Source organism: Falco biarmicus, chromosome 3 (assembly GCF_023638135.1).
Source record: "Falco biarmicus isolate bFalBia1 chromosome 3, bFalBia1.pri, whole genome shotgun sequence".
Lineage (NCBI taxonomy): Eukaryota > Metazoa > Chordata > Aves > Falconiformes > Falconidae > Falco > Falco biarmicus.
The window spans coordinates 114,747,384-114,761,328 of NC_079290.1; the positions used below are offsets into that span (position 1 = coordinate 114,747,384).

The 13,945-nt window shown below is 58.3% G+C and overlaps 1 protein-coding gene across 1 annotated transcript; it reads left to right on the plus strand.

The window, feature by feature from the left end:
• The first annotated feature begins 5,868 nt into the window (after positions 1–5,868).
• OPRD1 (opioid receptor delta 1) lies at positions 5,869–13,892 on the plus strand. Its single transcript, XM_056333666.1, has 3 exons — positions 5,869–6,224; positions 12,071–12,420; positions 13,128–13,892. Exons 1-3 carry the CDS (start codon positions 6,007–6,009, stop codon positions 13,661–13,663), a joined length of 1,104 nt encoding a protein of 367 aa, XP_056189641.1. The 5' UTR covers positions 5,869–6,006; the 3' UTR covers positions 13,664–13,892.
• The last annotated feature ends 53 nt before the right edge of the window (positions 13,893–13,945 follow it).

The following is a 13,945-nucleotide window of genomic DNA, read 5'->3' on the forward strand; positions in this document are numbered from 1 at the left end:
CTATGGGGCGAAGGAAAAGGGTTCAATAACCCCTCCAATAAAATAAATAATTAGTTTGGAGGCATTTTTCAAGAAAAAGGGATGAACCAGCTGGTGCACCCAGCCTGTGGCTGCAAGAACCCTCGGTGCACCCAGCGCTGGGGGTAGCAGGGGGCTCGGGGCAGGCTGGCACTGTCACCAGCTGGAGCCCGGCGAGCAGACACTCTCCCTCGTGTCCTGGGGACACTAAGAACATCTCAGGGACACCGGTAGCATCACCCCCGGGACACCACTGACCTCCAGCAGAGGGATGGCTGCCCGCAATGTGCCGAGCGGAGAGTTCCCATCCAACCTCCTGCCCTGGCTCCAACCCCGGCCATCACCCAGGCCACCACCGCTATGTAATACCCAGCCCTCGGAGACAGCCTCCCCGCACACAATGCCGAGGAAGTAATGCTGCAAAACCCCCTCCCTCTCACCACGCAGCCCCGCATAATGGTGAAGCAGAGAAGAATCTCATCTAATTTTAACTCCCCTGATGGATGGGCTTTGTTCTTTCCCAGCAGCTGCCCCGCAAGGTATGAAAACACTCAGCTATGTTGATGTAGAAAAACAAAACACACAAATCAGCCCGTTTTCTTCTTCAAGGCCAATTTACCTGGAGCTGTCAGTGGAGGGAGGGGAAGCGATGAGCCCTGGGGAGCCGGGGGAAACAGCCTGGACCTGCAGCTCAGTGGGTACCAGTGTAGTTGGGCTGATGCTCGTGGAGCATCTGGTCCATTCACTCCCTTGCTTGCAAGTCCCAAAACATCTCAGACCTACAGAAAACAGGATGACATTTTCTGCTACAATTCCCCAAAGCGCAATTCTGCTCATGCCCCAGGTCATCCTTCTAAACAAGGGGAGCTGGGTGCAGACCCCCAAAAAAAGTGGTTCACCACAAGCTGGGCTCCACCTGGGTGCCTCTACCACACTGAGTTTCTCACAGATGCAATGAGGAAGGCAGAAATCCTCCGAGCACATCCATCCCACCTGCCTGAAGGGGCTGACTTAGGGTGGGGTGAATCAGGCCCTGAAGAAGTGTAACAGCAGCTCGGGGCGAGCAGGTGGGGGTTGATAAATCCCGTCGGCAGGGGCAGGTGTATCACACATGTAAGGGATGGAGGGACAGATGGATTTCTGTTTGGGAAGTGGGAGCTGGCATATGGGACTGCCTTCACCACCTCATAACCTGGTCCCTGCCTCTCACTGAGCCTGGTTCTGGTCCCAGCACCCAGCACCCGTCTCCTCCCCAGGATGCTCAAAGGGGAACCAGGATCTACGGGGACCATGTGGTTCTGACACAGCCATGCTCAGCCCCTCCCTGCCAGCCTCGTTAATTACAGAGGATTCATTTGGGCACTTTCTTACAGTTTCTTGTGCCTCGCTTTCAATGCAGCCTCCCTGTGGAGCCCATTTGATCTCTGGCTCGGGGAGGGATGTGCCAGAGTCCGTTCCTTGGGGGAGTTCAGGACAGGGCACCCCAGCAGCCCTCCTGCAGCACCCACCAGGTGCAAACAAAACCCTGCTCTTATTGCACGTGGTTCTCTGGGCGCTGCAGCACCCACCTGGATCTCCAGTCTTGCAGGAGCATAGAAGCTCTCTCCAGCTTCCCATCTTTGACCTGGAAAACCCCAGTGGCTCAGCCTGGGGCCATCCTGGCGAGGCTCCTCCTGAGCAGAAGGAGCTATTTCAGCTGGCTCGGCTCTGCTCAGGTTGCTGTCTGCCCCGCTTAGCCCAGCTGCCTCCTCACATGCTGATCCCCCTCCCAGCTCCTCTTACGCATCCTGCTATTTTTAGGCTTCGCCTGCAGACCCTGTGATGGGTTTGCACCGCTGAGGGCAGACGGCTTTGGCGAGCAGAAGGGAAGGGAGCTGGTGGGCTCGACAGGAGCTGTTGCCTCCCTGTACCACGCTCCTTCCTTCCCCACAGGAGGGCTTGCATTTGCTACCAAGAGCAAAGCTGTGCAAAAAGTCCTTCTCCTGGCAGTGTGCAGAGGAAACATTCAGGAAACTTTCCAAGCAGCATCTGATTTTGAATTCCGGTGCTGTGGATTTGTTGAGGAGTTTATTCATTTGCTGCCCCAATGGGGTTATTTTGGCTTCTCTTGAGCACCTGGATATGTGGTGCGCTGTTGCCAGAGCCCCACAAAATGCTTTTGTTGAGGGCAAGTGGAAAAGCAGACAAAGGGATGGAGGAAAAAGGTGTCCACACATGTGGTGTTCCTTGCCTGCGGGTACCATCCAGCACTGGTTCATGCCAGGGTGTTAGGAAGGGTCATGGACAACGATGAGACCAAGATGCAGCACTTACGGTGGCATTTCAGTCAGTCCCCATCCCTGCAGTATCGATTCCAGATGCTAAGCTCCAGGTCTGAGCAGTATTTGCCTTGAAAGCAAAACCCTGCACACATAAAAAACCTGCTTGTGTAGCACTGGGAGGCGAAGAAGCGGCACATGAGCTGCAACGCAAGCCAGGGAAAGCCCGTGCATCCAGCACTTGGGGCAGCTCATCTTACCAGAAGCAACACTCAGCCCAGCTGAAAGCCATTGCGCCCTGCTGCCCCAGCACCGCTTCTTCACATTTTGGGCAAAAATCCCATAAAAAGGGGAAGCCAAGCACCGGGGAGGGGGAACAAAAATTATATCTTCCACTTTATGCATCACAGCCCTGAATTGTCAGAGGCAGGACTCGAGATGGCTGCCAAACTAGAAAGTATATCAATATAGAAGTATTTATGTAATTTTTTATACATTCATATCTCAGTTCTATACCTGGCAGAGCTGCCCTGGCTCCCCAGCTCACACCTTGGCCCTGTGGCTGTCAGCACAAGCCCATCCTGGCGCTGCCAGAGCCCTGGTGCAAGGCTCTTTCCAACAGGACCATGGCAAGACAAGGTGAGCAGCACGGATGGAGGCTTGGTGTCCTCCTGAGTTCCGGAAAATCTTTGGGGGGAAGTCATCTCCCATCGTTTCCTCCTCCATTAACCTCCAGACATTCTCATGGATTTTGACTGAAGTCCTGCCAGAGCAGATTCATAACTCCTGTGTGTTATTTTTATGGCCGTTTTAATTAAAAACAATAAATTCCAGAGGGGAAGGGGGTCTTCCCACAGTGAAATATGCTTTGTTGAGTTTGCAGCCTCTGAGTAAATCAAAACACTGCCATTAGCTACAGCTGTAAATCCCCCGACAGACCCCAGCTTGCCGGGCAGATGAGCAACATGAATTTTCCTCCTTGAGAGCCTCAGCATCGCTGTCACCACCCCAATTTAACACTCTCCCTGCACAGGGGGCGTTTGGAGGGGGTGGGAGAGGGCAGCATCCCCCTGTTATCCAGGTTGTGGAGGAGAAAATACAGGCTAAGACGATGCCACGGAGAACTTCCTAAGAGGAGCAATCCCCTGTAGGAGAGCAAGACTCGACCCAAGATAAAGTGGCATCAATTAAACCCAGGGCTCAGAGAGACGTCCTGGCCATGCCCTCGTTCCTGCCTGGGGGCTGGCCAGCCCAGAAACGGGGTCAGGACTTGCAGGAGCCATCGCTTCCCTTCTCCTGCTGCACGCACGGTCCTCAGGCTCCATGCACCGCAATGGGGTGATGCTCTCCCCTCCATCGTGACCTCCTTGCCTCATTTTCCCTGATTTTGGAAACTACATCCATGGCGCTAGCCCAGCGCAGGAGGTGGAGCAGCAACAACTCAATGCAGGCGGATGAGCAGCAAAGCTCTTTAAAGATTTTCCATTTGTTTCATGTATCTGCTGGGTTTATTTTTAACATTCCAGCTGAAAAAAATAAATAAATGCCGGAGAGAGCTGAGCCCAGAGGATGTGTTTGCTGGAACCTGCCAGGATGATTAGTCCTTTGCAGATAACCCCTTGGAATAGTCAGTGCGGGGTCTCTGGCCGCACCAGGAGCCAAGCAAAGGGATGAGCTCTCTTCCAAAGAGCTCCTCAGCCACGCTAAAAGCTATTTTGCAATCCCCGACCCGACGTTTCCCTCCCACCGGGAGCGATCAGCAGCCAGACTGCGTCAGAGCTGTGCACATCAGAGACTCGCCACCTTGCTCTGGGCCTGGGAGGCTGTTATCACCCCGGGAAGGTGTTTAAAGCCGAGGCCTGGATGACACACAGGTGCAGGACGCAGACCCCTGCCCTGCCTGGGCTCTCGGTGCCTCCTTGCAAAACCAGCACAGGAATGGAAACACCCTCCAGGCAGAGAGGCTGGTGCATCGCGTCAGGATGCAGAGTGCAGGACCCAAGGCAGATATAGCACATTAAAGCCATCCTCGCGCTCTCCGTTCCTGCCAGTGCCCACCCCACCAGCCCTCCGGGACAAAGCTGGAGCCGCTGCCACCAAAACCCTCACCCTGTGACGGCAGGGACCCACCGCACATCGCTGCTGCCTCCTCGGTCAGCAGCCCAGGAGCTGTTTACCATCTGAACCATCAGATGAATGAAAAGCTATTAATTCCCTCCTAGGCATTTTGATGAGGCTCTTGATGAAATATCTGGATGCTTCGACACTGCAGGAGTTTTGTGCTGGCAGAGCACTACGCAGACTGAAAACCCCATCTCCAGGGTTGAACCAGCTGCTGGCCTTTCCTCCACATCCTGCATCCACTGCTCCATCCCTCCTGAGCTGAAAGCTCCCCAGATCACAGCAAACCATCCTCCCCAGTCGAGCCTGCTCTGTCCCAGGGCGCAGGGCAATGGATGAATCTGTCCCCAAAGCAAAGAGGCGATGGAGTCACCCCAGATGTGGGTTCCCACAGCCCCTGGGTCTCCAGAAAAAATTAAGGCTCCTGCCTCTTTGCTTTGCAGACTCTGGAAGGGGGAAGACCTGCCAGAGGAGTGGGGGTCCTGCCCCAAGGATGCATTCTTGGTAAGGGGAGGGTGACGCTCAGCATCCCACGGAGCAGGTGGCACAGATGGGTCTGTGTTTGCATCCGCACCGTGCAGCATCCCCCTAAATCCCTCACCCTGCAGCAGCACCCCTCCTTCTCCCCCCCAGCACCCCTCCTTATCACCCCCAGTGTTGCTCCCCCAGTCTCTCTTCAGCATTTCCCCCAAACCCCTCACCCCACAGCAACCCCCCAGACCCCCACCCCACTGCCCCATCAAACCTCCCCCACAGCATCCCTCCTGACCCCCGTTGCAACATCCCCTCAAATCTCAGCATCCCACAGACCCCCCACCCTAGAGCATATGGGGGGAGAGAAGGAGGGGGAGAAAAAGCACGGGGCGGGGGAGGGGGGGCGGAATTGGGGAGACTCCAGCTTTGCTTTGAGGACAAGGGGATGTTTGCACACTCCCCCCCCACTTTCCAGACAAAGAAAATCTGAAAACAGCTGTAGCGTGGAGATACATCGTGCTCCCCCTCAAGCCCGGCTCCCCCGGGATGCTCGGGGCCGCCCCTGCAGCCCCCCCGGCAGGGAAGGTGGCAGGCAGGGATGGGGGGCAGGCAGGGATGGGGGCGGGGGGGTGGAGGCAGGGGCTGGGAGGGCATGGCCCGGCAGGGAGACGGAGACAGGCGGAGGGGAGGGGGGGGACGGAGGGGGAGAAAGGCAGGAACGGAGGGATGGGGGGAGGCAGGCAGGGCCGGGGGGCACGGGTGGGAAGCAGGGGGTGCAGGCTGGGAGCAGGGGGGCTGCAGGTAGGGACCGGGTGGGCATAGGGAGTGCTGCAGGCAGGGAGCGGGGGGCTGCAGGAGGCATGCAGGCAGGGAGCGGGGGGCTGCAGGGGGGCTGCAGGCAGGGAGCCGCTGGCGGGCGGGGGGAGGCAGGGCGGGGGGAGGCCGGCAGGGAGTGGGGGGGAGGCGGGCAGGGCCACCCCCGGCCCCACGTGGCTCGGGGGACACGCCGGTTTATAAGGCGGGAGCGGCCGCCGCGCGGGTGCGGGAGGCGGCGGCTCTGGCGGCAGCGGGACTCGAACCCGCTGATTTCGGATGCGCCCGGCCGCCACGGCGGGGCCGCGGCCACCCAGGGGCCATGGAGCTGCCCACGGCGCTGCCCACGGCTGCCGGTACCGCCTGGGGCAACGGCTCCGCCTGGGCCCCCCTGCCCGGCCAGGGGGCCAACGACACGGGGCCACCGCGGGCCAAGAACGCCACCTCCATCCTCATCGCCATCGTCATCACCGCGCTCTACTCCGTGGTGTGCGTGGTCGGGCTGCTGGGCAACGTCCTGGTGATGTACGGCATCGTCAGGTGAGAGCGGGCACCCCGCGCCCTCCGCCGTGCCGGGGAGGGTGTGAAACAGGCGAGCGAGGGGCCTGGGGTGGGCTGGGGGTGAGAGGGGAGCGTGTGCGGGAGCTGAGTGTGCGCCTCGGGTGGGCATGCATCAAGTGTGAGCCGGCAGCCAGAGCCAGTGTGCACCATGTGCGAGGTGTGAGATGGCAGCAGAAGTGAGTGTGGCCCAGGATGGCGTGCGCACCAGGGGCAAGTGTGCACCAGGGGCGTGACAGCAGCAGGAGCGAGTGTGCACCAGGACTGAGCGTGTCCCACGTGTGACAGCAGCAGGAGCGAGTGTGCACCAGGACTGAGCGTGTCCCACGTGTGACAGCAGCAGGAGCGAGTGTGCACCAGGACTGAGCATGTCCCACGTGTGACAGCAGCAGGAGCGGGTATGCACCAGGACTGAGCGTGTCCCACGTGTGACAGCAGCAGGAGCGAGGGTGGGTGTGCACTGGCTGCGTGTGAGCAGGTAGCATGGGTATGGGTGTACCTGATGGCTGTGATGTGCGTGTGACCAGCAAGCACACACATGTGGGTGGGATGTCCACCCCAAAAAAAGGAAAAAACAAAAGGAAAAAGCAAAGACGGCACGTGCACAAAGCAGCATGGGGGGTGCACGGGAGCCGGTGGCTGGGGAGGAGCTGGGGGACACACCCCGACCCCAGCAGCCGCCTGTTCCTCGGCCCTGTGTGGGAGTGGGGGTTGAGGAGCCGCAGGGGTGGTCACACTGCGGCTGGGGGAGGCGAGAGGCTGGTGGGGGTTTCTTTCCGACATGCAAATGCCACCGTTGAGAGTTGCGGTGTCTGCAGGGAGGCTCCCGAGCCCCCCCCCCCCCCACCCCAGCCCAAGGAGAGGATCTGGGGGGTCCCACCAGTACCTACCCTGCTCCATCAATGGGACCCGAGATGCGCAGAGCGTGGATTACCCACTCCAGCCCATTCCTGGCTCCACCGCAAGCTCGTGCTTGTGCCGTCGGCAGCTCCCAGCCGGCTGACTCCTGCTTTTCTCTAACAAAGAGCAGGACCCGCATCGCCCAGCCCCAGCTCGCACCACAGCTGAGCTGTCCCCCGGCGCCCCAGCACGACCTACCGGCTCCAGCACAGAGACACCCACCCGTGTCCCAGGGGATGCTGAACCCCGCTTTGGCTCTGTCCGGCATGGCAGCGGGGAAGCAGGCACCGGAGCAGGACCTTGGCTGGCAGAGGCACCTCTGCTGAGGGTATCCCTGGGCAGGGAGGGGGTCTGATGGGTGTCTGCACCCCAGGACAAGCAACCCACCTTCTCAGACAGGGCAGGGCGAGACGCTGCTGCACCCAGCCCGGGGTGCGACATTCCCGGCCCCTCTGAGCCCTTTTGTCCGAGCCGCTGGTTGATCCTGTCTGGGTAAGACGGGTTGATGTGGCCAAGGCTGCTGTCAATATGGGGAAATCGATGTGTTGCAGACCACAGACCACCACCGGCAGCGAGGAAGCACGGACCCCCCCATGGCCCCCGGGCCCTGCCGGCAGTGGAGGCAGGAGCCATGCTCGCCATCACTCCGCTGCGGTGACCACGCAGAGACTTCACCCCCTCCAGCCTGGCAGGAGGGAGCACTCTCACTGGGTGCCTGGGCTTCACAGCGCTGAGGGGGGGGGGCTTATCCTGGGCCCCCCAGGATTCATGGGGTTAACCCCAATTCCCATCACCCCAGGGGTTGCTGTAACTCCAGCCGGGGCCAAAACCCTGGGGCCAAGCCAGAGCTTGTGGATGGATTTAGGCAAACCCCCCATTTTTAACCATTTCCACCACCACCCCCCCAGCACTCTCAGTCCATAGCAATCATTACCGGAGGTCAGCATGGCCCGGCCCTGCCTGTGCACGAAATAAATGCCGTGACTCACCGGCAGGGAAGGAAACCAGCCCCGAACGTGCCCACGAGCTGCACCAGGCTGCCCATCACCCTTGCAGCAGGTCCGCCACCCCTGGCTCTTGGGTTGCTCTGGTACTTTTAACCATTGGAGAGGGTGGGCGATGGGCAGTGGGATGGGGGTGTCACTTGCTGACCCCACCTGACACCAGACGGGATTTTTCATCCACTCGAAGGGGCTTTAAAAATCAACCCTAGTCTAAAAAAGCAGATTAATGTAATCGTGGCAGAGACATACGCCACGTACAGTGTCATGGTGAAGGATGCATGTTATTAGACCCCCTCCAGCTGGTTCTGCTCCGTGAGGAAAAGGAAAGGCATTTTAAAGAGAAAGCTTTAATGTGGTACAAACAACATCCTCCCTATTAACTCACTGAGTAACCTAATGTTACCCGTGCTTTAGAAAGCCTGACTCTACAGCTTCCACACATCCCGAGAGGGGCAGGGTTTCTTGTCCCCCATTTTCTGACCCACCAGCTGATGCTGGAATTAAACACATCTCCCAAGGAATGAAGAAACGTTCCTCAGAGCCGTGGGGCAGGAGGGGCTGGCCGAGCCTGCTGGGCATTTCATGGTGCTTCGCTGGCCGAGTCTCTCACGTCGCAGGGATCGGGCCAGGACTAGGTAGGCTCCGCTAGGGAAACCTGTGTCCATGCAGGATAGGGCTGTGGGATGGGAGCAGCTTGGATTCAGAGCTTGCAGCCTGCAAGCACGGCTGGAGCGTGTCCTGCAGGGCTCAGGGTCCCTGGGGATGCGGTGCTGAGGATGCTGCAGAGTCCGTGCATGCCAGGGAGCAGGCAGACGCAGGACCCTGCTCCAGGGCCCCCAGCTGAGCTCCCCAGACAGACACCCAGCACCACAGAGAGCCAAGCACAGCTGAAACCCAAAGCACTCCTTGCTCCGAGCTGCCAACAACCAGCCAGGCGCCCGGAGGAGCTCAGCACCCTTTGACAGCAGCGCAGCCGGCAGCTCTGACAGTGACCAGCACTGCAGTTACCACTGCATGGTCAGGCGTTTTTAAAAATACCCCTGGAAGCAATTTGCAGCTGCAAGCTCAGGCTTGCAAGTGCCCACGTCCCCGCAGAGCCCATCAGCCCCCCGCCAGCTCCCACACAGGCTGCGAGGGCATCCCTTTGCTGGGCGCAGGGTTTGTTGAGCCAGGCTCCTTAAGGCAGCAGCTTTTAGCAGCTCCAGGAGTTTTGCGAGTGGTTTCTTTCACTTATTTATTTTCCAAGAGGTTTGGAGACCTCTAAGAGGGTCCCTACCTGGGAGTCCAGATGACGGCATCGCTGTTGGCATGCAGAGGTGCCCCGCGCTTGCTCCGGCCCCTCCAGCTCCATCTCCGTCAACACCTTCCAGATTGTTTCGTTCAAGTGCGTAACTTCCCAATCAAGGCACTTGCTTAATTGCGATGGGTTTGGCAGCCTGGGGAGCTCCATCAGCAGAAGCGGCCGGTTTGCTCTGCTGCCGGTGACAAACCTCTTTCCTGGAGCAGCAGCTTTGTCTGCAGCTCTGGGGGTGTCACCAGGCTGGACCCCCCACCCCGTGCAGTGGGTTTGACCCTCAGTCCCAGAGCGGGATGAATCCTGCACTGAAACCCCAGTTCCAGGGGCTAAATTGTCATCCCCATCATCCCAGTCATCCCCATCCCTTCACCAGCACAGCCCCATCCTGCCTGGGGAGGGGGCTACAGCGCTGCACAGCCCCCCCTTCCCCCCCCCCCCCCAGCACAGCTGGCAGGGGCTTGGGGAAGTGCTTACCCAGCATGGCCGAGCACGCCTGGCAGAGCATGGCATAAATCACCGATTTTTTCCAGAGATCAAAGAAGTGTGAATCTACCTGAAACGACTATTTTTTAATCTAGGCGAGGTAAAACCTAACAATAAGACAAATCCTCAGCATGTTGTTTAACCTGGAATTAGGCTTTTCTAAGAGATGCATTTGCAAAACAGCTTGGGAAAATAACACTAAAGAGAACTGAAAAGGACTTTTCAAGGAAAAGACATTTTTAATGCCATATTAAAAATAAAACAAAAAAAAGTTCAACTGAAATATTTCCACCCTTGGGCAAGGGGCTGCCGTTTGCAGCCAAGGCAAAGGAGAAGGGAACGCTCTTGGAGCTGGGTGCCCATCCAAGCTGCTCTTGTCTCCCAGAGATAAATGGTTTTTTTGTAGCTTCCATCTTCTGATTCTACCGACAGTGCAACCCAGTGGGTCTGTGTCCCCACCAGTGCGCTCTCCTGACCCTGCTGGGATGGATGGATGAAGGGGCTGGATACCAGGGGATGGATGCTGGGGCTCTTTCCTACAGCAGCGTGCTCTCCGGCCAGGGCAGCAGAGCAACAGCCATCTGAGATGGGAGCTACTCAAGCCCCTCACCCCAGTTTACCCACCAGACCCCCACACACGATGGGGTCCTTCTATATGAGCTGTGCCAGTCACCTTGTCACCTGGCAGCCAAGGGGTTGCCTTCCCCCCATGCACTGGGGCTGAATTCAGCCCCCCTGTCTCTAGGGCTGAACCCCACCCCGGGGGTGCTACAGGCAGGTTTAGCCACGCATGGCAACGCTCGTGTTCAAACTGACACTTTTGTTAATTAATTAGGGTGCATCTAAGCACGCTCAGGGCTGCGGGGGATGCTCTGAGCAACAGGGACTTGCTGGAAGCGAGCGCAAGGAAAGGGTTTGAGCCGCTGGTGTCACCCTGCCCACAGTCTAGCAAACAACTGGGGGCTGCTGCAGAGCCCCCCCAACCCAACCCAAACACACTGCCCTTTGGGGACCCCCGCCAGCCCCTCGGCAGCAGGGATGCGCATCCATTTTTCAACCCAGCCACACCATTCAAAGCATCGCCTTGAGCCACACCTGTGGGGCTGGATGCTCCAATGACCCACCCCCACCCGCCCTGGCACCCGCCAGAACTGTGCCTCATCCCTTCAGGAAGGGTTTCGGTGCTCAGGACTGGCTGTTTTACCATGATATGACAAGGGCTGGAGCCGGCACACCAGCCACAGGCGGCTGCAGCCCTTGCTGAGCACCCTGGGGAAAGCAGCACCGTGCCCCTGAGCCGCGGATGGTGACCGAGGCTTCCCCAAAGGCTCCGGAGCTGGAGCCTGGATAATTGGGCTGCTTCCAGATGGCCTGTTTCCGAGGGTCATCGATCCAATTTCTGCAAGTAAACTCGACAGGGAAGCAAGCTAGATAATCACGATTTACTGGGTGGAAAATCAGATAAAGGAAGTTTCGGGAGGTAAAGGACATTGTGCAACTGATTCAGGGAAATGGAGTAAATCGATTTAGTTGGAGAAGTGACTTCTCTGAAAATTTCTTCAGATTTGCTTGGAATAAAGACAGCCACAGGAATAAGTGTCATCTCCCTGGCAGGGTAAGGGATAACCACTTCGGAAGGGTCCAGGTGCCAGGGCTTCAACCCACACTAAAACCATGCACGGACACAAGGACTTTCTCAACATGCTCCCTGGTCCACCTGGAAAGGTGCTGAGCACACCAGTGGAGCAGAAGGGCACGTCACAGGCACGTGCCTTTGCCCACCGAGGGCGATGGCACCTTGCGAGCAGCCAGGGAAAGCCAGGCTGTGACCCCTCCTTGTCATACTGAGCGTGCACGTGCTTTGGATCACAGAGTCATTTAGGCTGGAGAAGACCCAGCACTGCTGAGCCCACCACTAAACCATGTCCCTGAGCACCACATCTACACGTCTTTTAAATACCCCCAGGGATGGCGACTCAACCGTGTCCCTGGGCAGCCTGTTCCCATGCTTGACCACCCTTTTGGTGAAGAAATTTGTCCTAACACCCAACCTAAACCTCCCCTGGGCAACCCAAGGCCATTTCCTTGGGCATGGTAAGCCAGCCCTGACCACCTGTCACAGCTCCCTTCTCTGCCACCCCCAGGTACACCAAGATGAAGACAGCCACCAATATCTACATCTTCAACCTGGCCCTGGCAGATGCGCTGGCCACCAGCACACTGCCCTTCCAGAGCGCCAAGTACCTGATGGAGACCTGGCCCTTCGGGGAGCTGCTCTGCAAAGTTGTGCTCTCCATTGACTACTACAACATGTTCACCAGTATCTTCACCCTCACCATGATGAGTGTGGACCGCTACGTCGCTGTGTGCCACCCAGTCAAGGCCCTGGACTTCCGCACACCAGCCAAGGCCAAGGTCATCAATGTCTGCATCTGGGTGCTTTCCTCCCTCATCGGTGTGCCCATCATGGCCATGGCGGTCACCAAGTCAAAAGGCAAGTGGCTTCTGGAAAAGGTCCCCTCCTGTCCCATCTGTCCATCCCGGGGGGGAGCTGGCAAACCCAAGCCACCGGTTCCTGCAGCAGGTGGGAGCTCAGCGATGGGCACCCCTCTGTGGGACCATAGCATGTCCTGCCACGGAATACTCGGCACAGTGTTATTTTCTGTCTTGGCTTCAAAGGCTGGAAACTGTTCCAGAAATTGTCCTCCCCCCTTCCCTACCTCCAGTCCAACCAGTGCCTCTCCCCAGCTCCTGGGTTGCAAATCAGGAGCCTAAAAACCCCCGCAGTGGTATCGCAAAGACCCCAGCTGGCCCACGCTGAGATCCGCAGCTCCTGTGTGAGGACACCAGCCCTCGGCTGCTGGGAAAGTTCTGGGCGTCTTGGGGAAGTGGGCAGGTTTCAGTGGAAGGTGACATGGGGATGTGACCACCACAGTGGTTGGGAGGAGACAGCATGGGGATGGCCCAGGAGGCTCTGCAGGGAACAAGTCCCTGGGTCACTGCACCCACTGCATCCTCTCAGCACCCCGGGGCTGGTGGCACAAAGTTCCTGGGAGGGTCTCTGCAGAAAGCTGGCAGGTAGGCATGCCTCTCCTTGTGTTTCTAACAAGCATGGACATGCCCAGCCATGACCGATCAGAAGGCAGGCAGTATTCACAGCAGACACTCCACCAGCTCCCTCTCTCATCATCTTCTCTCTCACAGACGGGATGGTGCTGTGCACGCTCCAGTTTCCTGATCCTCCCATCTACTGGGACACCGTGACCAAGATCTGTGTCTTCATCTTCGCCTTTATGGTGCCCATCTTGGTCATCACCATCTGCTATGGGCTGATGATCCTTCGCCTGAAGAGCGTCCGCCTCCTCTCGGGCTCCAAGGAGAAGGACCGCAACCTGCGGCGCATCACGCGCATGGTGCTGGTGGTGGTGGCAGCCTTCATTATCTGTTGGACACCCATCCACATCTTCGTCATCGTCTGGACGCTGGTGGACATAGATAAGAAGAACCCCTACGTGGTGGCCAGCCTGCACTTCTGCATTGCCCTGGGTTACACCAACAGCAGCCTCAACCCCGTCCTTTATGCTTTCCTGGATGAAAATTTCAAGAGGTGTTTCCGAGAGTTTTGCCTGCCTTTCCGAGCCCGCGTGGACCAGAACAGCTTCTCCCGCGCCAGAAACACCACGCGGGAGCGGGTCTCCACCTGCACACCTTCCGAAGCTCGCAACAAGCCAGCATGACTAGACGTGGGCAGCTTCCAGCGGGGCTGCCGGGACCACGGAGGGGACGACCTGCGCTCAGAAGTGACCCAGGTCACCACCACGGAGCTCTAGCAGGGTGGTGACCTGGGTGCTGCTCGATAATGCCGCTGGGTTTAAGTTCAGACTGACAGCAAGTGACTGCAAAGACTTTTTTCATCCTGGAAAACCAGGGATGGGGGAATCGGGACCCCCCCAGGCAATGTGGGGAGAGGACAACCTGGGCAGGGCTGCTCTGCTGCTGGTCCCACCGCGGCTGGGGAC

What these genes read in the sequence shown, in the direction of transcription:
- OPRD1 (XM_056333666.1), top strand. Translation starts at nt 6,007, where the DNA reads ATGGAGCTGCCCACGGCGCTGCCCACGGCTGCCGGTACCGCCTGGGGC. An exon ending in GTGATGTACGGCATCGTCAG is followed by an intron (nt 6,225 to 12,070) that starts GTGAGAGCGGGC and finishes TGCCACCCCCAG; the next exon opens with GTACACCAAGATGAAGACAG. An exon ending in GGCGGTCACCAAGTCAAAAG is followed by an intron (nt 12,421 to 13,127) that starts GCAAGTGGCTTC and finishes TCTTCTCTCTCA; the next exon opens with CAGACGGGATGGTGCTGTGC.